Source organism: Coffea arabica, chromosome 5e (assembly GCF_036785885.1).
Source record: "Coffea arabica cultivar ET-39 chromosome 5e, Coffea Arabica ET-39 HiFi, whole genome shotgun sequence".
NCBI lineage: Eukaryota > Viridiplantae > Streptophyta > Magnoliopsida > Gentianales > Rubiaceae > Coffea > Coffea arabica.
The window spans coordinates 5105306-5126921 of NC_092318.1; the positions used below are offsets into that span (position 1 = coordinate 5105306).

The 21616-nt window shown below is 34.2% G+C and overlaps 5 protein-coding genes across 5 annotated transcripts; all 5 read left to right on the top strand.

The window, feature by feature from the left end:
- Nucleotides 1-1764: 1764 nt before the first annotated feature.
- LOC140006843 (B3 domain-containing protein REM5-like) lies at nt 1765-3205 on the top strand. The gene is made up of 4 exons (XM_072049508.1): nt 1765-1971; nt 2255-2594; nt 2702-2787; nt 2906-3205. The coding sequence occupies exons 1-4, from the start codon at nt 1765-1767 to the stop codon at nt 3203-3205; spliced, it is 933 nt and encodes a 310-aa protein (XP_071905609.1).
- A 2554-nt stretch (nt 3206-5759) lies between these two features.
- LOC140006844 (B3 domain-containing protein REM5-like) lies at nt 5760-7200 on the top strand. The gene is made up of 4 exons (XM_072049509.1): nt 5760-5966; nt 6250-6589; nt 6697-6782; nt 6901-7200. The coding sequence occupies exons 1-4, from the start codon at nt 5760-5762 to the stop codon at nt 7198-7200; spliced, it is 933 nt and encodes a 310-aa protein (XP_071905610.1).
- Nucleotides 7201-9754: 2554 nt separating this feature from the next.
- On the top strand, nt 9755-11195 carry LOC140006845 (B3 domain-containing protein REM5-like). Its single transcript, XM_072049510.1, has 4 exons — nt 9755-9961; nt 10245-10584; nt 10692-10777; nt 10896-11195. Exons 1-4 carry the CDS (start codon nt 9755-9757, stop codon nt 11193-11195), a joined length of 933 nt encoding a protein of 310 aa, XP_071905611.1.
- Nucleotides 11196-13749: 2554 nt separating this feature from the next.
- LOC140006846 (B3 domain-containing protein REM5-like) lies at nt 13750-15190 on the top strand. Its single transcript, XM_072049511.1, has 4 exons — nt 13750-13956; nt 14240-14579; nt 14687-14772; nt 14891-15190. Exons 1-4 carry the CDS (start codon nt 13750-13752, stop codon nt 15188-15190), a joined length of 933 nt encoding a protein of 310 aa, XP_071905612.1.
- A 2554-nt stretch (nt 15191-17744) lies between these two features.
- Nucleotides 17745-19185, top strand: LOC113722758 (B3 domain-containing protein REM5-like). Its single transcript, XM_072049512.1, has 4 exons — nt 17745-17951; nt 18235-18574; nt 18682-18767; nt 18886-19185. The coding sequence occupies exons 1-4, from the start codon at nt 17745-17747 to the stop codon at nt 19183-19185; spliced, it is 933 nt and encodes a 310-aa protein (XP_071905613.1).
- Nucleotides 19186-21616: the final 2431 nt, after the last annotated feature.

Below are 21616 nucleotides of genomic sequence, written 5' to 3' on the forward strand. Positions count from 1 at the left end.
AGTGTATACACTGTCAGTGTAGGAAAGATTTACTCTTTTAATAATAGTAGACAATCCGACACTTATCTTAGCCGTTGAATATTCTAACAAAAAAAAATCTATTATGCATTTCATTTTCGGGAAGGATTTAGCAGTGAAATCGTGTCATCAATTATAAATAAGATCACGTGGAAATCTTTTGTGTTCCAAATCAAGTTGAACAATTACAATCTGGAACAAGGTAGTAATAGATTTACAGTGACTATATGGTTCTACTGTGATTTCGGGAGGGAAACGCATTTCATACTTTTACAGGTTATATGCAATAAATTTCTCTTATATTTCACATATTATATCTTACATAATATTTTTGTCTTTAATTTTGATAAATCATTATCAGATTGGTGGAACCGACAACCAATACCAACCTAGAGAATTTTCTTCCCAGATCCCAATTAGTATAACAGATGATTCTAATCAACAACATTTCAATATACTTCATATGAATCATTCATCAGAGGGTTCAACAAAAACTACAGAGGAAGGAAATCCTCATAAAAAGATTTGCATGAGAAGGTAGATTTAATATACTATTTTATTTTCTTAAATTATAATCTTTACGTATTGTTATACACAACTTTGAATGCGATAAATCATTTTTTTCCGGTACTTAGTTATCCTGCTTTGCTATCATGCAGCGATAATGGAAAATCAATAAATACAGATTTGCACGGATAGATCGAGGAGAACGTTCAAACAGAAGAAAAACAAAAACAAGTTATGAAGAATAGAATATTATTTGACACTATTTACTGCATTTTTTATTTATTTTCAAGTTTTTTAATGTTATGGTATTGTTGAATGATATTTTTTCTATTTTTGAATTATTATTCACTGAATTAGATGTTCAAATTTATATTATAAGAATACTTTGTATTACAATGCGTACATAGTAATATACTTAAGATAAGTTATAATAGATTATACATTAAATTTTTATTTTATATCAACATTTTTATAAAATTAACTAAATAGTTTATTATTTTTCGATGATTCCCGTTCAACGAACGGGTACAAAACTAGTTAGTTAATAGTGTTGTAAGTTATAATTTATGCTTATAAATAAATATATAACCATAAAATTGCATTAATTAATATATTAATAACTTTTATATAGTTAATTACATATTAAATGTATTTAACTAATTTATATTAGAAAGTCAATCTAAAACTTTGGATATTTTATCGAAGTATCAACTATCCGGTCGAAATTCAATTATCAACATTCAATTACCAAATACAAATTTGGATAACAATTGAATGTTGATCTTGTTGAAAAAATTCAAAAAAAATCAAAAATTTTTGAACACCCCAACAATAATGACAGTTTCCTTCCCGGAGCTGTATGCAAGCTTCCTTTGGCTCAGCTTTTATTTTTCACGAAGTGGATGACCGACCATTTGGGCATTTGGCTCAGCTTTTATTTTTCACGAATTTGGAATAGTACCTCTTTTCCTGATTTCAAGTGGATGACCTTTCATGCATCTAACTTCCGGGCAGGGCCAAAAGAAAGAATAAAGGTGTAAAGGAAAAGAGAGCCGTGCCTCCAAAGTACAATACGTAGTTAATGACCAACACCTACCAAAGGAAACCTAATACCAACATCTACCATGTGTAGGAAACAGGAAATCTAAAGTGCAATACCAACACCTACCATGGGCAGTTAATGACTCTGTAAAGAAAAAGAGAGCCGTGCCTCTATAAAGTGCAATACCAACACCTACCATGTGGAATCATCAACACAGCATGCGAAATCATCTTTCGAGAAGCAAGAAGGATACAACAGTCCATGAGAAAGATGCAAAAAAAGGCGGGAGGATAACTATCAATGGCTTGACACTGCAAGACCCGTCAATAGAGTGCAGAGGCAGAGACCACACAAGTGTCTCCGGCAGCAAAATGAGAAGTGGTTGTGCAACAAATAATCAGCAGGTACGGTTAACAACAGCACACTTTAAATTGGTTTAATGGTACAAGATGATAGACATCTATTGTTAAAAACAGCTACATCCATTATTTCTAGACACGAAATGTTCCACTTACACGGTATAAAATAACTACATCAGGGAGAATCTCGAGTTATCAGTCGCTTCTTCAAATTCATAGCACCTGACTTCGAAGCAGAACTGGTGTGTATTCACCTATCAAGTTGTCTAGAATCTTTAATTTAATTTATGCTCCATTACATCCTCTCATCGTTTTCTATGGTATACAGAGGCTTTCTCCACGTTTCTGTAGGGAGCTGTATGAAAAGATTCCAGAGCAAGCGTTTCTAGAAAGCCGCAAAGGGTTTCGGGAAGTTACAATAGGCAAACGCAGCAACGGGCTACTAACCCTCGGCGGGGAGGGTTGGAAGAGTTTCATCCATGATCATGAACTAAAATTTGGAGATTTTATGGTTTTTGAACATACTGGTGGTATGGTGTTCAAAACATACGTATTTGACCCTAGTGCTTGTGAGAAGGACTACTCTTCTGCGGGTTCTGAGAACTTGACAACAAACAAAGTACCTTGTGCTCAACCTCTTACTCTTCCCAATGTTGCAGGCATCAAGGGTGAGTTATTTTACTAATACTCTTCATGTAAACAACAATGGAATATTTTGGGGTTAAAAGAATTTCCAGTGTGATAGCTGATGTAAAATATGGTTATTCATATGCAGAGGAGGAAGCGGAGGGAGCAGTAGGGCCTTATAATCCCCACTTCCGTATAACAATAAATCGAAGTAATCTCCGCCGCAACGTCTTGGTGAGCACAATTTGCACTTGATTGATTTATCATCTTGGAATTTATCATTTTCTCCTTTCCCCATTGTCAAAACACAAAATCCTAGTCTGTGTTAATTAATTTCTTTGATGAATAATAGACTATCCCTTCAAAATTTGTGAAGTCCAAGTATCTGAATCAGAAAACTAGCGTGACCCTCCGGAATGCTTCTGGAGGTGAATGGCAAGTGAAACTTGCAGCTTATAGAACTGGCTCTAAAGCTGCTTATTATACAAAAGTTGTCATGGCAAAAGGCTGGGGTGACTTTCATATGTCGAATCAGCTCAAGATAGGCGATGTTTGTTTATTTGAACTAGATCGTTCCACTGCTCTTGGAAGTCCCAGTAATGCCGTCATGAATGTTCAAGTCATGTCAAACAATATTCCATCGACTTCCTGACTTTTCTGGATGTGGCATTCCCTCAAATCTGTAATCAAACATTGGAATGTATATTTAGACATTCGCGTTGGTACTGGAATTCTACTAGAGACAAAATTATTCTAATCTAATCCAAGCAAAGGAAGTTTTTCTTCTTGTTGAATTTGGTTTCTATTCTTGAATATATATATATATATATATTTCCACATGTTTTTGCCTTTTTCCAGATGAACAGTCTTACTGTGGATCATCACTGAATAATTTGTCAAACCATGAATATGGAGTTCGAGAAAATGCACATAGCTAATTAACATAATTAGTCAATGCCGAAGATGGCTGATAAAGTGAAGAATGTTCCCCTAAAGCAAGAGAGTTGTTAGAACTAGCAAGGCTGCAAAATATGCTAATGTGATTTTTAGGTATGAATGCGATGCAAGATTGAGGTTCCAACTGCCAAGATTACAAGTTTACCCAACTATGCAAGATTATCACAGATCAGAGTAGGAAATCTTGAAGAGAGTAAAGGTAAAATCCAAGTGCTTCAGGAAAGTGATAGCAGAAACTTCAGCAATTACATATTTACATTGCAGCAGCAGGCAGAAGGGACTGATTAAAAAATGGAATTTACCTTAGAATTTGTAACTAATCTCTAGTAGGAAGACTTTTATTTTTTGGAGCGAATTTGGTCGAAAGGACTTTGATGCCCCGCTCCATTATATGGGTTTTTTTTTAACATAATCAGCAATTCTCTCCCCACGCGCGCTGTCTCTCTCTCTCTCTCTTGCATAGTTGTCATTCATCCAATGCTGATAGTGTATACACTGTCAGTGTAGGAAAGATTTACTCTTTTAATAATAGTAGACAATCCGACACTTATCTTAGCCGTTGAATATTCTAACAAAAAAAAATCTATTATGCATTTCATTTTCGGGAAGGATTTAGCAGTGAAATCGTGTCATCAATTATAAATAAGATCACGTGGAAATCTTTTGTGTTCCAAATCAAGTTGAACAATTACAATCTGGAACAAGGTAGTAATAGATTTACAGTGACTATATGGTTCTACTGTGATTTCGGGAGGGAAACGCATTTCATACTTTTACAGGTTATATGCAATAAATTTCTCTTATATTTCACATATTATATCTTACATAATATTTTTGTCTTTAATTTTGATAAATCATTATCAGATTGGTGGAACCGACAACCAATACCAACCTAGAGAATTTTCTTCCCAGATCCCAATTAGTATAACAGATGATTCTAATCAACAACATTTCAATATACTTCATATGAATCATTCATCAGAGGGTTCAACAAAAACTACAGAGGAAGGAAATCCTCATAAAAAGATTTGCATGAGAAGGTAGATTTAATATACTATTTTATTTTCTTAAATTATAATCTTTACGTATTGTTATACACAACTTTGAATGCGATAAATCATTTTTTTCCGGTACTTAGTTATCCTGCTTTGCTATCATGCAGCGATAATGGAAAATCAATAAATACAGATTTGCACGGATAGATCGAGGAGAACGTTCAAACAGAAGAAAAACAAAAACAAGTTATGAAGAATAGAATATTATTTGACACTATTTACTGCATTTTTTATTTATTTTCAAGTTTTTTAATGTTATGGTATTGTTGAATGATATTTTTTCTATTTTTGAATTATTATTCACTGAATTAGATGTTCAAATTTATATTATAAGAATACTTTGTATTACAATGCGTACATAGTAATATACTTAAGATAAGTTATAATAGATTATACATTAAATTTTTATTTTATATCAACATTTTTATAAAATTAACTAAATAGTTTATTATTTTTCGATGATTCCCGTTCAACGAACGGGTACAAAACTAGTTAGTTAATAGTGTTGTAAGTTATAATTTATGCTTATAAATAAATATATAACCATAAAATTGCATTAATTAATATATTAATAACTTTTATATAGTTAATTACATATTAAATGTATTTAACTAATTTATATTAGAAAGTCAATCTAAAACTTTGGATATTTTATCGAAGTATCAACTATCCGGTCGAAATTCAATTATCAACATTCAATTACCAAATACAAATTTGGATAACAATTGAATGTTGATCTTGTTGAAAAAATTCAAAAAAAATCAAAAATTTTTGAACACCCCAACAATAATGACAGTTTCCTTCCCGGAGCTGTATGCAAGCTTCCTTTGGCTCAGCTTTTATTTTTCACGAAGTGGATGACCGACCATTTGGGCATTTGGCTCAGCTTTTATTTTTCACGAATTTGGAATAGTACCTCTTTTCCTGATTTCAAGTGGATGACCTTTCATGCATCTAACTTCCGGGCAGGGCCAAAAGAAAGAATAAAGGTGTAAAGGAAAAGAGAGCCGTGCCTCCAAAGTACAATACGTAGTTAATGACCAACACCTACCAAAGGAAACCTAATACCAACATCTACCATGTGTAGGAAACAGGAAATCTAAAGTGCAATACCAACACCTACCATGGGCAGTTAATGACTCTGTAAAGAAAAAGAGAGCCGTGCCTCTATAAAGTGCAATACCAACACCTACCATGTGGAATCATCAACACAGCATGCGAAATCATCTTTCGAGAAGCAAGAAGGATACAACAGTCCATGAGAAAGATGCAAAAAAAGGCGGGAGGATAACTATCAATGGCTTGACACTGCAAGACCCGTCAATAGAGTGCAGAGGCAGAGACCACACAAGTGTCTCCGGCAGCAAAATGAGAAGTGGTTGTGCAACAAATAATCAGCAGGTACGGTTAACAACAGCACACTTTAAATTGGTTTAATGGTACAAGATGATAGACATCTATTGTTAAAAACAGCTACATCCATTATTTCTAGACACGAAATGTTCCACTTACACGGTATAAAATAACTACATCAGGGAGAATCTCGAGTTATCAGTCGCTTCTTCAAATTCATAGCACCTGACTTCGAAGCAGAACTGGTGTGTATTCACCTATCAAGTTGTCTAGAATCTTTAATTTAATTTATGCTCCATTACATCCTCTCATCGTTTTCTATGGTATACAGAGGCTTTCTCCACGTTTCTGTAGGGAGCTGTATGAAAAGATTCCAGAGCAAGCGTTTCTAGAAAGCCGCAAAGGGTTTCGGGAAGTTACAATAGGCAAACGCAGCAACGGGCTACTAACCCTCGGCGGGGAGGGTTGGAAGAGTTTCATCCATGATCATGAACTAAAATTTGGAGATTTTATGGTTTTTGAACATACTGGTGGTATGGTGTTCAAAACATACGTATTTGACCCTAGTGCTTGTGAGAAGGACTACTCTTCTGCGGGTTCTGAGAACTTGACAACAAACAAAGTACCTTGTGCTCAACCTCTTACTCTTCCCAATGTTGCAGGCATCAAGGGTGAGTTATTTTACTAATACTCTTCATGTAAACAACAATGGAATATTTTGGGGTTAAAAGAATTTCCAGTGTGATAGCTGATGTAAAATATGGTTATTCATATGCAGAGGAGGAAGCGGAGGGAGCAGTAGGGCCTTATAATCCCCACTTCCGTATAACAATAAATCGAAGTAATCTCCGCCGCAACGTCTTGGTGAGCACAATTTGCACTTGATTGATTTATCATCTTGGAATTTATCATTTTCTCCTTTCCCCATTGTCAAAACACAAAATCCTAGTCTGTGTTAATTAATTTCTTTGATGAATAATAGACTATCCCTTCAAAATTTGTGAAGTCCAAGTATCTGAATCAGAAAACTAGCGTGACCCTCCGGAATGCTTCTGGAGGTGAATGGCAAGTGAAACTTGCAGCTTATAGAACTGGCTCTAAAGCTGCTTATTATACAAAAGTTGTCATGGCAAAAGGCTGGGGTGACTTTCATATGTCGAATCAGCTCAAGATAGGCGATGTTTGTTTATTTGAACTAGATCGTTCCACTGCTCTTGGAAGTCCCAGTAATGCCGTCATGAATGTTCAAGTCATGTCAAACAATATTCCATCGACTTCCTGACTTTTCTGGATGTGGCATTCCCTCAAATCTGTAATCAAACATTGGAATGTATATTTAGACATTCGCGTTGGTACTGGAATTCTACTAGAGACAAAATTATTCTAATCTAATCCAAGCAAAGGAAGTTTTTCTTCTTGTTGAATTTGGTTTCTATTCTTGAATATATATATATATATATATTTCCACATGTTTTTGCCTTTTTCCAGATGAACAGTCTTACTGTGGATCATCACTGAATAATTTGTCAAACCATGAATATGGAGTTCGAGAAAATGCACATAGCTAATTAACATAATTAGTCAATGCCGAAGATGGCTGATAAAGTGAAGAATGTTCCCCTAAAGCAAGAGAGTTGTTAGAACTAGCAAGGCTGCAAAATATGCTAATGTGATTTTTAGGTATGAATGCGATGCAAGATTGAGGTTCCAACTGCCAAGATTACAAGTTTACCCAACTATGCAAGATTATCACAGATCAGAGTAGGAAATCTTGAAGAGAGTAAAGGTAAAATCCAAGTGCTTCAGGAAAGTGATAGCAGAAACTTCAGCAATTACATATTTACATTGCAGCAGCAGGCAGAAGGGACTGATTAAAAAATGGAATTTACCTTAGAATTTGTAACTAATCTCTAGTAGGAAGACTTTTATTTTTTGGAGCGAATTTGGTCGAAAGGACTTTGATGCCCCGCTCCATTATATGGGTTTTTTTTTAACATAATCAGCAATTCTCTCCCCACGCGCGCTGTCTCTCTCTCTCTCTCTTGCATAGTTGTCATTCATCCAATGCTGATAGTGTATACACTGTCAGTGTAGGAAAGATTTACTCTTTTAATAATAGTAGACAATCCGACACTTATCTTAGCCGTTGAATATTCTAACAAAAAAAAATCTATTATGCATTTCATTTTCGGGAAGGATTTAGCAGTGAAATCGTGTCATCAATTATAAATAAGATCACGTGGAAATCTTTTGTGTTCCAAATCAAGTTGAACAATTACAATCTGGAACAAGGTAGTAATAGATTTACAGTGACTATATGGTTCTACTGTGATTTCGGGAGGGAAACGCATTTCATACTTTTACAGGTTATATGCAATAAATTTCTCTTATATTTCACATATTATATCTTACATAATATTTTTGTCTTTAATTTTGATAAATCATTATCAGATTGGTGGAACCGACAACCAATACCAACCTAGAGAATTTTCTTCCCAGATCCCAATTAGTATAACAGATGATTCTAATCAACAACATTTCAATATACTTCATATGAATCATTCATCAGAGGGTTCAACAAAAACTACAGAGGAAGGAAATCCTCATAAAAAGATTTGCATGAGAAGGTAGATTTAATATACTATTTTATTTTCTTAAATTATAATCTTTACGTATTGTTATACACAACTTTGAATGCGATAAATCATTTTTTTCCGGTACTTAGTTATCCTGCTTTGCTATCATGCAGCGATAATGGAAAATCAATAAATACAGATTTGCACGGATAGATCGAGGAGAACGTTCAAACAGAAGAAAAACAAAAACAAGTTATGAAGAATAGAATATTATTTGACACTATTTACTGCATTTTTTATTTATTTTCAAGTTTTTTAATGTTATGGTATTGTTGAATGATATTTTTTCTATTTTTGAATTATTATTCACTGAATTAGATGTTCAAATTTATATTATAAGAATACTTTGTATTACAATGCGTACATAGTAATATACTTAAGATAAGTTATAATAGATTATACATTAAATTTTTATTTTATATCAACATTTTTATAAAATTAACTAAATAGTTTATTATTTTTCGATGATTCCCGTTCAACGAACGGGTACAAAACTAGTTAGTTAATAGTGTTGTAAGTTATAATTTATGCTTATAAATAAATATATAACCATAAAATTGCATTAATTAATATATTAATAACTTTTATATAGTTAATTACATATTAAATGTATTTAACTAATTTATATTAGAAAGTCAATCTAAAACTTTGGATATTTTATCGAAGTATCAACTATCCGGTCGAAATTCAATTATCAACATTCAATTACCAAATACAAATTTGGATAACAATTGAATGTTGATCTTGTTGAAAAAATTCAAAAAAAATCAAAAATTTTTGAACACCCCAACAATAATGACAGTTTCCTTCCCGGAGCTGTATGCAAGCTTCCTTTGGCTCAGCTTTTATTTTTCACGAAGTGGATGACCGACCATTTGGGCATTTGGCTCAGCTTTTATTTTTCACGAATTTGGAATAGTACCTCTTTTCCTGATTTCAAGTGGATGACCTTTCATGCATCTAACTTCCGGGCAGGGCCAAAAGAAAGAATAAAGGTGTAAAGGAAAAGAGAGCCGTGCCTCCAAAGTACAATACGTAGTTAATGACCAACACCTACCAAAGGAAACCTAATACCAACATCTACCATGTGTAGGAAACAGGAAATCTAAAGTGCAATACCAACACCTACCATGGGCAGTTAATGACTCTGTAAAGAAAAAGAGAGCCGTGCCTCTATAAAGTGCAATACCAACACCTACCATGTGGAATCATCAACACAGCATGCGAAATCATCTTTCGAGAAGCAAGAAGGATACAACAGTCCATGAGAAAGATGCAAAAAAAGGCGGGAGGATAACTATCAATGGCTTGACACTGCAAGACCCGTCAATAGAGTGCAGAGGCAGAGACCACACAAGTGTCTCCGGCAGCAAAATGAGAAGTGGTTGTGCAACAAATAATCAGCAGGTACGGTTAACAACAGCACACTTTAAATTGGTTTAATGGTACAAGATGATAGACATCTATTGTTAAAAACAGCTACATCCATTATTTCTAGACACGAAATGTTCCACTTACACGGTATAAAATAACTACATCAGGGAGAATCTCGAGTTATCAGTCGCTTCTTCAAATTCATAGCACCTGACTTCGAAGCAGAACTGGTGTGTATTCACCTATCAAGTTGTCTAGAATCTTTAATTTAATTTATGCTCCATTACATCCTCTCATCGTTTTCTATGGTATACAGAGGCTTTCTCCACGTTTCTGTAGGGAGCTGTATGAAAAGATTCCAGAGCAAGCGTTTCTAGAAAGCCGCAAAGGGTTTCGGGAAGTTACAATAGGCAAACGCAGCAACGGGCTACTAACCCTCGGCGGGGAGGGTTGGAAGAGTTTCATCCATGATCATGAACTAAAATTTGGAGATTTTATGGTTTTTGAACATACTGGTGGGATGGTGTTCAAAACATACGTATTTGACCCTAGTGCTTGTGAGAAGGACTACTCTTCTGCGGGTTCTGAGAACTTGACAACAAACAAAGTACCTTGTGCTCAACCTCTTACTCTTCCCAATGTTGCAGGCATCAAGGGTGAGTTATTTTACTAATACTCTTCATGTAAACAACAATGGAATATTTTGGGGTTAAAAGAATTTCCAGTGTGATAGCTGATGTAAAATATGGTTATTCATATGCAGAGGAGGAAGCGGAGGGAGCAGTAGGGCCTTATAATCCCCACTTCCGTATAACAATAAATCGAAGTAATCTCCGCCGCAACGTCTTGGTGAGCACAATTTGCACTTGATTGATTTATCATCTTGGAATTTATCATTTTCTCCTTTCCCCATTGTCAAAACACAAAATCCTAGTCTGTGTTAATTAATTTCTTTGATGAATAATAGACTATCCCTTCAAAATTTGTGAAGTCCAAGTATCTGAATCAGAAAACTAGCGTGACCCTCCGGAATGCTTCTGGAGGTGAATGGCAAGTGAAACTTGCAGCTTATAGAACTGGCTCTAAAGCTGCTTATTATACAAAAGTTGTCATGGCAAAAGGCTGGGGTGACTTTCATATGTCGAATCAGCTCAAGATAGGCGATGTTTGTTTATTTGAACTAGATCGTTCCACTGCTCTTGGAAGTCCCAGTAATGCCGTCATGAATGTTCAAGTCATGTCAAACAATATTCCATCGACTTCCTGACTTTTCTGGATGTGGCATTCCCTCAAATCTGTAATCAAACATTGGAATGTATATTTAGACATTCGCGTTGGTACTGGAATTCTACTAGAGACAAAATTATTCTAATCTAATCCAAGCAAAGGAAGTTTTTCTTCTTGTTGAATTTGGTTTCTATTCTTGAATATATATATATATATATATTTCCACATGTTTTTGCCTTTTTCCAGATGAACAGTCTTACTGTGGATCATCACTGAATAATTTGTCAAACCATGAATATGGAGTTCGAGAAAATGCACATAGCTAATTAACATAATTAGTCAATGCCGAAGATGGCTGATAAAGTGAAGAATGTTCCCCTAAAGCAAGAGAGTTGTTAGAACTAGCAAGGCTGCAAAATATGCTAATGTGATTTTTAGGTATGAATGCGATGCAAGATTGAGGTTCCAACTGCCAAGATTACAAGTTTACCCAACTATGCAAGATTATCACAGATCAGAGTAGGAAATCTTGAAGAGAGTAAAGGTAAAATCCAAGTGCTTCAGGAAAGTGATAGCAGAAACTTCAGCAATTACATATTTACATTGCAGCAGCAGGCAGAAGGGACTGATTAAAAAATGGAATTTACCTTAGAATTTGTAACTAATCTCTAGTAGGAAGACTTTTATTTTTTGGAGCGAATTTGGTCGAAAGGACTTTGATGCCCCGCTCCATTATATGGGTTTTTTTTTAACATAATCAGCAATTCTCTCCCCACGCGCGCTGTCTCTCTCTCTCTCTCTTGCATAGTTGTCATTCATCCAATGCTGATAGTGTATACACTGTCAGTGTAGGAAAGATTTACTCTTTTAATAATAGTAGACAATCCGACACTTATCTTAGCCGTTGAATATTCTAACAAAAAAAAATCTATTATGCATTTCATTTTCGGGAAGGATTTAGCAGTGAAATCGTGTCATCAATTATAAATAAGATCACGTGGAAATCTTTTGTGTTCCAAATCAAGTTGAACAATTACAATCTGGAACAAGGTAGTAATAGATTTACAGTGACTATATGGTTCTACTGTGATTTCGGGAGGGAAACGCATTTCATACTTTTACAGGTTATATGCAATAAATTTCTCTTATATTTCACATATTATATCTTACATAATATTTTTGTCTTTAATTTTGATAAATCATTATCAGATTGGTGGAACCGACAACCAATACCAACCTAGAGAATTTTCTTCCCAGATCCCAATTAGTATAACAGATGATTCTAATCAACAACATTTCAATATACTTCATATGAATCATTCATCAGAGGGTTCAACAAAAACTACAGAGGAAGGAAATCCTCATAAAAAGATTTGCATGAGAAGGTAGATTTAATATACTATTTTATTTTCTTAAATTATAATCTTTACGTATTGTTATACACAACTTTGAATGCGATAAATCATTTTTTTCCGGTACTTAGTTATCCTGCTTTGCTATCATGCAGCGATAATGGAAAATCAATAAATACAGATTTGCACGGATAGATCGAGGAGAACGTTCAAACAGAAGAAAAACAAAAACAAGTTATGAAGAATAGAATATTATTTGACACTATTTACTGCATTTTTTATTTATTTTCAAGTTTTTTAATGTTATGGTATTGTTGAATGATATTTTTTCTATTTTTGAATTATTATTCACTGAATTAGATGTTCAAATTTATATTATAAGAATACTTTGTATTACAATGCGTACATAGTAATATACTTAAGATAAGTTATAATAGATTATACATTAAATTTTTATTTTATATCAACATTTTTATAAAATTAACTAAATAGTTTATTATTTTTCGATGATTCCCGTTCAACGAACGGGTACAAAACTAGTTAGTTAATAGTGTTGTAAGTTATAATTTATGCTTATAAATAAATATATAACCATAAAATTGCATTAATTAATATATTAATAACTTTTATATAGTTAATTACATATTAAATGTATTTAACTAATTTATATTAGAAAGTCAATCTAAAACTTTGGATATTTTATCGAAGTATCAACTATCCGGTCGAAATTCAATTATCAACATTCAATTACCAAATACAAATTTGGATAACAATTGAATGTTGATCTTGTTGAAAAAATTCAAAAAAAATCAAAAATTTTTGAACACCCCAACAATAATGACAGTTTCCTTCCCGGAGCTGTATGCAAGCTTCCTTTGGCTCAGCTTTTATTTTTCACGAAGTGGATGACCGACCATTTGGGCATTTGGCTCAGCTTTTATTTTTCACGAATTTGGAATAGTACCTCTTTTCCTGATTTCAAGTGGATGACCTTTCATGCATCTAACTTCCGGGCAGGGCCAAAAGAAAGAATAAAGGTGTAAAGGAAAAGAGAGCCGTGCCTCCAAAGTACAATACGTAGTTAATGACCAACACCTACCAAAGGAAACCTAATACCAACATCTACCATGTGTAGGAAACAGGAAATCTAAAGTGCAATACCAACACCTACCATGGGCAGTTAATGACTCTGTAAAGAAAAAGAGAGCCGTGCCTCTATAAAGTGCAATACCAACACCTACCATGTGGAATCATCAACACAGCATGCGAAATCATCTTTCGAGAAGCAAGAAGGATACAACAGTCCATGAGAAAGATGCAAAAAAAGGCGGGAGGATAACTATCAATGGCTTGACACTGCAAGACCCGTCAATAGAGTGCAGAGGCAGAGACCACACAAGTGTCTCCGGCAGCAAAATGAGAAGTGGTTGTGCAACAAATAATCAGCAGGTACGGTTAACAACAGCACACTTTAAATTGGTTTAATGGTACAAGATGATAGACATCTATTGTTAAAAACAGCTACATCCATTATTTCTAGACACGAAATGTTCCACTTACACGGTATAAAATAACTACATCAGGGAGAATCTCGAGTTATCAGTCGCTTCTTCAAATTCATAGCACCTGACTTCGAAGCAGAACTGGTGTGTATTCACCTATCAAGTTGTCTAGAATCTTTAATTTAATTTATGCTCCATTACATCCTCTCATCGTTTTCTATGGTATACAGAGGCTTTCTCCACGTTTCTGTAGGGAGCTGTATGAAAAGATTCCAGAGCAAGCGTTTCTAGAAAGCCGCAAAGGGTTTCGGGAAGTTACAATAGGCAAACGCAGCAACGGGCTACTAACCCTCGGCGGGGAGGGTTGGAAGAGTTTCATCCATGATCATGAACTAAAATTTGGAGATTTTATGGTTTTTGAACATACTGGTGGGATGGTGTTCAAAACATACGTATTTGACCCTAGTGCTTGTGAGAAGGACTACTCTTCTGCGGGTTCTGAGAACTTGACAACAAACAAAGTACCTTGTGCTCAACCTCTTACTCTTCCCAATGTTGCAGGCATCAAGGGTGAGTTATTTTACTAATACTCTTCATGTAAACAACAATGGAATATTTTGGGGTTAAAAGAATTTCCAGTGTGATAGCTGATGTAAAATATGGTTATTCATATGCAGAGGAGGAAGCGGAGGGAGCAGTAGGGCCTTATAATCCCCACTTCCGTATAACAATAAATCGAAGTAATCTCCGCCGCAACGTCTTGGTGAGCACAATTTGCACTTGATTGATTTATCATCTTGGAATTTATCATTTTCTCCTTTCCCCATTGTCAAAACACAAAATCCTAGTCTGTGTTAATTAATTTCTTTGATGAATAATAGACTATCCCTTCAAAATTTGTGAAGTCCAAGTATCTGAATCAGAAAACTAGCGTGACCCTCCGGAATGCTTCTGGAGGTGAATGGCAAGTGAAACTTGCAGCTTATAGAACTGGCTCTAAAGCTGCTTATTATACAAAAGTTGTCATGGCAAAAGGCTGGGGTGACTTTCATATGTCGAATCAGCTCAAGATAGGCGATGTTTGTTTATTTGAACTAGATCGTTCCACTGCTCTTGGAAGTCCCAGTAATGCCGTCATGAATGTTCAAGTCATGTCAAACAATATTCCATCGACTTCCTGACTTTTCTGGATGTGGCATTCCCTCAAATCTGTAATCAAACATTGGAATGTATATTTAGACATTCGCGTTGGTACTGGAATTCTACTAGAGACAAAATTATTCTAATCTAATCCAAGCAAAGGAAGTTTTTCTTCTTGTTGAATTTGGTTTCTATTCTTGAATATATATATATATATATATTTCCACATGTTTTTGCCTTTTTCCAGATGAACAGTCTTACTGTGGATCATCACTGAATAATTTGTCAAACCATGAATATGGAGTTCGAGAAAATGCACATAGCTAATTAACATAATTAGTCAATGCCGAAGATGGCTGATAAAGTGAAGAATGTTCCCCTAAAGCAAGAGAGTTGTTAGAACTAGCAAGGCTGCAAAATATGCTAATGTGATTTTTAGGTATGAATGCGATGCAAGATTGAGGTTCCAACTGCCAAGATTACAAGTTTACCCAACTATGCAAGATTATCACAGATCAGAGTAGGAAATCTTGAAGAGAGTAAAGGTAAAATCCAAGTGCTTCAGGAAAGTGATAGCAGAAACTTCAGCAATTACATATTTACATTGCAGCAGCAGGCAGAAGGGACTGATTAAAAAATGGAATTTACCTTAGAATTTGTAACTAATCTCTAGTAGGAAGACTTTTATTTTTTGGAGCGAATTTGGTCGAAAGGACTTTGATGCCCCGCTCCATTATATGGGTTTTTTTTTAACATAATCAGCAATTCTCTCCCCACGCGCGCTGTCTCTCTCTCTCTCTCTTGCATAGTTGTCATTCATCCAATGCTGATAGTGTATACACTGTCAGTGTAGGAAAGATTTACTCTTTTAATAATAGTAGACAATCCGACACTTATCTTAGCCGTTGAATATTCTAACAAAAAAAAATCTATTATGCATTTCATTTTCGGGAAGGATTTAGCAGTGAAATCGTGTCATCAATTATAAATAAGATCACGTGGAAATCTTTTGTGTTCCAAATCAAGTTGAACAATTACAATCTGGAACAAGGTAGTAATAGATTTACAGTGACTATATGGTTCTACTGTGATTTCGGGAGGGAAACGCATTTCATACTTTTACAGGTTATATGCAATAAATTTCTCTTATATTTCACATATTATATCTTACATAATATTTTTGTCTTTAATTTTGATAAATCATTATCAGATTGGTGGAACCGACAACCAATACCAACCTAGAGAATTTTCTTCCCAGATCCCAATTAGTATAACAGATGATTCTAATCAACAACATTTCAATATACTTCATATGAATCATTCATCAGAGGGTTCAACAAAAACTACAGAGGAAGGAAATCCTCATAAAAAGATTTGCATGAGAAGGTAGATTTAATATACTATTTTATTTTCTTAAATTATAATCTTTACGTATTGTTATACACAACTTTGAATGCGATAAATCATTTTTTTCCGGTACTTAGTTATCCTGCTTTGCTATCATGCAGCGATAATGGAAAATCAATAAATACAGATTTGCACGGATAGATCGAGGAGAACGTTCAAACAGAAGAAAAACAAAAACAAGTTATGAAGAATAGAATATTATTTGACACTATTTACTGCATTTTTTATTTATTTTCAAGTTTTTTAATGTTATGGTATTGTTGAATGATATTTTTTCTATTTTTGAATTATTATTCACTGAATTAGATGTTCAAATTTATATTATAAGAATACTTTGTATTACAATGCGTACATAGTAATATACTTAAGATAAGTTATAATAGATTATACATTAAATTTTTATTTTATATCAACATTTTTATAAAATTAACTAAATAGTTTATTATTTTTCGATGATTCCCGTTCAACGAACGGGTACAAAACTAGTTAGTTAATAGTGTTGTAAGTTATAATTTATGCTTATAAATAAATATATAACCATAAAATTGCATTAATTAATATATTAATAACTTTTATATAGTTAATTACATATTAAATGTATTTAACTAATTTATATTAGAAAGTCAATCTAAAACTTTGGATATTTTATCGAAGTATCAACTATCCGGTCGAAATTCAATTATCAACATTCAATTACCAAATACAAATTTGGATAACAATTGAATGTTGATCTTGTTGAAAAAATTCAAAAAAAATCAAAAATTTTTGAACACCCCAACAATAATGACAGTTTCCTTCCCGGAGCTGTATGCAAGCTTCCTTTGGCTCAGCTTTTATTTTTCACGAAGTGGATGACCGACCATTTGGGCATTTGGCTCAGCTTTTATTTTTCACGAATTTGGAATAGTACCTCTTTTCCTGATTTCAAGTGGATGACCTTTCATGCATCTAACTTCCGGGCAGGGCCAAAAGAAAGAATAAAGGTGTAAAGGAAAAGAGAGCCGTGCCTCCAAAGTACAATACGTAGTTAATGACCAACACCTACCAAAGGAAACCTAATACCAACATCTACCATGTGTAGGAAACAGGAAATCTAAAGTGCAATACCAACACCTACCATGGGCAGTTAATGACTCTGTAAAGAAAAAGAGAGCCGTGCCTCTATAAAGTGCAATACCAACACCTACCATGTGGAATCATCAACACAGCATGCGAAATCATCTTTCGAGAAGCAAGAAGGATACAACAGTCCATGAGAAAGATGCAAAAAAAGGCGGGAGGATAACTATCAATGGCTTGACACTGCAAGACCCGTCAATAGAGTGCAGAGGCAGAGACCACACAAGTGTCTCCGGCAGCAAAATGAGAAGTGGTTGTGCAACAAATAATCAGCAGGTACGGTTAACAACAGCACACTTTAAATTGGTTTAATGGTACAAGATGATAGACATCTATTGTTAAAAACAGCTACATCCATTATTTCTAGACACGAAATGTTCCACTTACACGGTATAAAATAACTACATCAGGGAGAATCTCGAGTTATCAGTCGCTTCTTCAAATTCATAGCACCTGACTTCGAAGCAGAACTGGTGTGTATTCACCTATCAAGTTGTCTAGAATCTTTAATTTAATTTATGCTCCATTACATCCTCTCATCGTTTTCTATGGTATACAGAGGCTTTCTCCACGTTTCTGTAGGGAGCTGTATGAAAAGATTCCAGAGCAAGCGTTTCTAGAAAGCCGCAAAGGGTTTCGGGAAGTTACAATAGGCAAACGCAGCAACGGGCTACTAACCCTCGGCGGGGAGGGTTGGAAGAGTTTCATCCATGATCATGAACTAAAATTTGGAGATTTTATGGTTTTTGAACATACTGGTGGGATGGTGTTCAAAACATACGTATTTGACCCTAGTGCTTGTGAGAAGGACTACTCTTCTGCGGGTTCTGAGAACTTGACAACAAACAAAGTACCTTGTGCTCAACCTCTTACTCTTCCCAATGTTGCAGGCATCAAGGGTGAGTTATTTTACTAATACTCTTCATGTAAACAACAATGGAATATTTTGGGGTTAAAAGAATTTCCAGTGTGATAGCTGATGTAAAATATGGTTATTCATATGCAGAGGAGGAAGCGGAGGGAGCAGTAGGGCCTTATAATCCCCACTTCCGTATAACAATAAATCGAAGTAATCTCCGCCGCAACGTCTTGGTGAGCACAATTTGCACTTGATTGATTTATCATCTTGGAATTTATCATTTTCTCCTTTCCCCATTGTCAAAACACAAAATCCTAGTCTGTGTTAATTAATTTCTTTGATGAATAATAGACTATCCCTTCAAAATTTGTGAAGTCCAAGTATCTGAATCAGAAAACTAGCGTGACCCTCCGGAATGCTTCTGGAGGTGAATGGCAAGTGAAACTTGCAGCTTATAGAACTGGCTCTAAAGCTGCTTATTATACAAAAGTTGTCATGGCAAAAGGCTGGGGTGACTTTCATATGTCGAATCAGCTCAAGATAGGCGATGTTTGTTTATTTGAACTAGATCGTTCCACTGCTCTTGGAAGTCCCAGTAATGCCGTCATGAATGTTCAAGTCATGTCAAACAATATTCCATCGACTTCCTGACTTTTCTGGATGTGGCATTCCCTCAAATCTGTAATCAAACATTGGAATGTATATTTAGACATTCGCGTTGGTACTGGAATTCTACTAGAGACAAAATTATTCTAATCTAATCCAAGCAAAGGAAGTTTTTCTTCTTGTTGAATTTGGTTTCTATTCTTGAATATATATATATATATATATTTCCACATGTTTTTGCCTTTTTCCAGATGAACAGTCTTACTGTGGATCATCACTGAATAATTTGTCAAACCATGAATATGGAGTTCGAGAAAATGCACATAGCTAATTAACATAATTAGTCAATGCCGAAGATGGCTGATAAAGTGAAGAATGTTCCCCTAAAGCAAGAGAGTTGTTAGAACTAGCAAGGCTGCAAAATATGCTAATGTGATTTTTAGGTATGAATGCGATGCAAGATTGAGGTTCCAACTGCCAAGATTACAAGTTTACCCAACTATGCAAGATTATCACAGATCAGAGTAGGAAATCTTGAAGAGAGTAAAGGTAAAATCCAAGTGCTTCAGGAAAGTGATAGCAGAAACTTCAGCAATTACATATTTACATTGCAGCAGCAGGCAGAAGGGACTGATTAAAAAATGGAATTTACCTTAGAATTTGTAACTAATCTCTAGTAGGAAGACTTTTATTTTTTGGAGCGAATTTGGTCGAAAGGACTTTGATGCCCCGCTCCATTATATGGGTTTTTTTTTAACATAATCAGCAATTCTCTCCCCACGCGCGCTGTCTCTCTCTCTCTCTCTTGCATAGTTGTCATTCATCCAATGCTGATAGTGTATACACTGTCAGTGTAGGAAAGATTTACTCTTTTAATAATAGTAGACAATCCGACACTTATCTTAGCCGTTGAATATTCTAACAAAAAAAAATCTATTATGCATTTCATTTTCGGGAAGGATTTAGCAGTGAAATCGTGTCATCAATTATAAATAAGATCACGTGGAAATCTTTTGTGTTCCAAATCAAGTTGAACAATTACAATCTGGAACAAGGTAGTAATAGATTTACAGTGACTATATGGTTCTACTGTGATTTCGGGAGGGAAACGCATTTCATACTTTTACAGGTTATATGCAATAAATTTCTCTTATATTTCACATATTATATCTTACATAATATTTTTGTCTTTAATTTTGATAAATCATTATCAGATTGGTGGAACCGACAACCAATACCAACCTAGAGAATTTTCTTCCCAGATCCCAATTAGTATAACAGATGATTCTAATCAACAACATTTCAATATACTTCATATGAATCATTCATCAGAGGGTTCAACAAAAACTACAGAGGAAGGAAATCCTCATAAAAAGATTTGCATGAGAAGGTAGATTTAATATACTATTTTATTTTCTTAAATTATAATCTTTACGTATTGTTATACACAACTTTGAATGCGATAAATCATTTTTTTCCGGTACTTAGTTATCCTGCTTTGCTATCATGCAGCGATAATGGAAAATCAATAAATACAGATTTGCACGGATAGATCGAGGAGAACGTTCAAACAGAAGAAAAACAAAAACAAGTTATGAAGAATAGAATATTATTTGACACTATTTACTGCATTTTTTATTTATTTTCAAGTTTTTTAATGTTATGGTATTGTTGAATGATATTTTTTCTATTTTTGAATTATTATTCACTGAATTAGATGTTCAAATTTATATTATAAGAATACTTTGTATTACAATGCGTACATAGTAATATACTTAAGATAAGTTATAATAGATTATACATTAAATTTTTATTTTATATCAACATTTTTATAAAATTAACTAAATAGTTTATTATTTTTCGATGATTCCCGTTCAACGAACGGGTACAAAACTAGTTAGTTAATAGTGTTGTAAGTTATAATTTATGCTTATAAATAAATATATAACCATAAAATTGCATTAATTAATATATTAATAACTTTTATATAGTTAATTACATATTAAATGTATTTAACTAATTTATATTAGAAAGTCAATCTAAAACTTTGGATATTTTATCGAAGTATCAACTATCCGGTCGAAATTCAATTATCAACATTCAATTACCAAATACAAATTTGGAAAACAATTGAATGTTGATCTTGTTGAAAAAATTCAAAAAAAATCAAAAATTTTTGAACACCCCAACAATAATGACAGTTTCCTTCCCGGAGCTGTATGCAAGCTTCCTTTGGCTCAGCTTTTATTTTTCACGAAGTGGATGACCGACCATTTGGGCATTTGGCTCAGCTTTTATTTTTCACGAATTTGGAATAGTACCTCTTTTCCTGATTTCAAGTGGATGACCTTTCATGCATCTAACTTCCGGGCAGGGCCAAAAGAAAGAATAAAGGTGTAAAGGAAAAGAGAGCCGTGCCTCCAAAGTACAATACGTAGTTAATGACCAACACCTACCAAAGGAAACCTAATACCAA

Coding starts and splice junctions, on each gene's coding strand:
- LOC140006843 (XM_072049508.1), top strand. CDS start 1,765: ATGTGGAATCATCAACACAGCATGCGAAATCATCTTTCGAGAAGCAAG. Junction 2,595..2,701: donor CAATGTTGCAGGCATCAAGG/GTGAGTTATTTT, acceptor ATTCATATGCAG/AGGAGGAAGCGGAGGGAGCA. Junction 2,788..2,905: donor ATCTCCGCCGCAACGTCTTG/GTGAGCACAATT, acceptor GATGAATAATAG/ACTATCCCTTCAAAATTTGT.
- LOC140006844 (XM_072049509.1), top strand. CDS start 5,760: ATGTGGAATCATCAACACAGCATGCGAAATCATCTTTCGAGAAGCAAG. Junction 5,967..6,249: donor GTGCAACAAATAATCAGCAG/GTACGGTTAACA, acceptor TATGGTATACAG/AGGCTTTCTCCACGTTTCTG. Junction 6,590..6,696: donor CAATGTTGCAGGCATCAAGG/GTGAGTTATTTT, acceptor ATTCATATGCAG/AGGAGGAAGCGGAGGGAGCA.
- LOC140006845 (XM_072049510.1), top strand. CDS start 9,755: ATGTGGAATCATCAACACAGCATGCGAAATCATCTTTCGAGAAGCAAG. Junction 9,962..10,244: donor GTGCAACAAATAATCAGCAG/GTACGGTTAACA, acceptor TATGGTATACAG/AGGCTTTCTCCACGTTTCTG. Junction 10,778..10,895: donor ATCTCCGCCGCAACGTCTTG/GTGAGCACAATT, acceptor GATGAATAATAG/ACTATCCCTTCAAAATTTGT.
- LOC140006846 (XM_072049511.1), top strand. CDS start 13,750: ATGTGGAATCATCAACACAGCATGCGAAATCATCTTTCGAGAAGCAAG. Junction 13,957..14,239: donor GTGCAACAAATAATCAGCAG/GTACGGTTAACA, acceptor TATGGTATACAG/AGGCTTTCTCCACGTTTCTG. Junction 14,773..14,890: donor ATCTCCGCCGCAACGTCTTG/GTGAGCACAATT, acceptor GATGAATAATAG/ACTATCCCTTCAAAATTTGT.
- LOC113722758 (XM_072049512.1), top strand. CDS start 17,745: ATGTGGAATCATCAACACAGCATGCGAAATCATCTTTCGAGAAGCAAG. Junction 17,952..18,234: donor GTGCAACAAATAATCAGCAG/GTACGGTTAACA, acceptor TATGGTATACAG/AGGCTTTCTCCACGTTTCTG. Junction 18,768..18,885: donor ATCTCCGCCGCAACGTCTTG/GTGAGCACAATT, acceptor GATGAATAATAG/ACTATCCCTTCAAAATTTGT.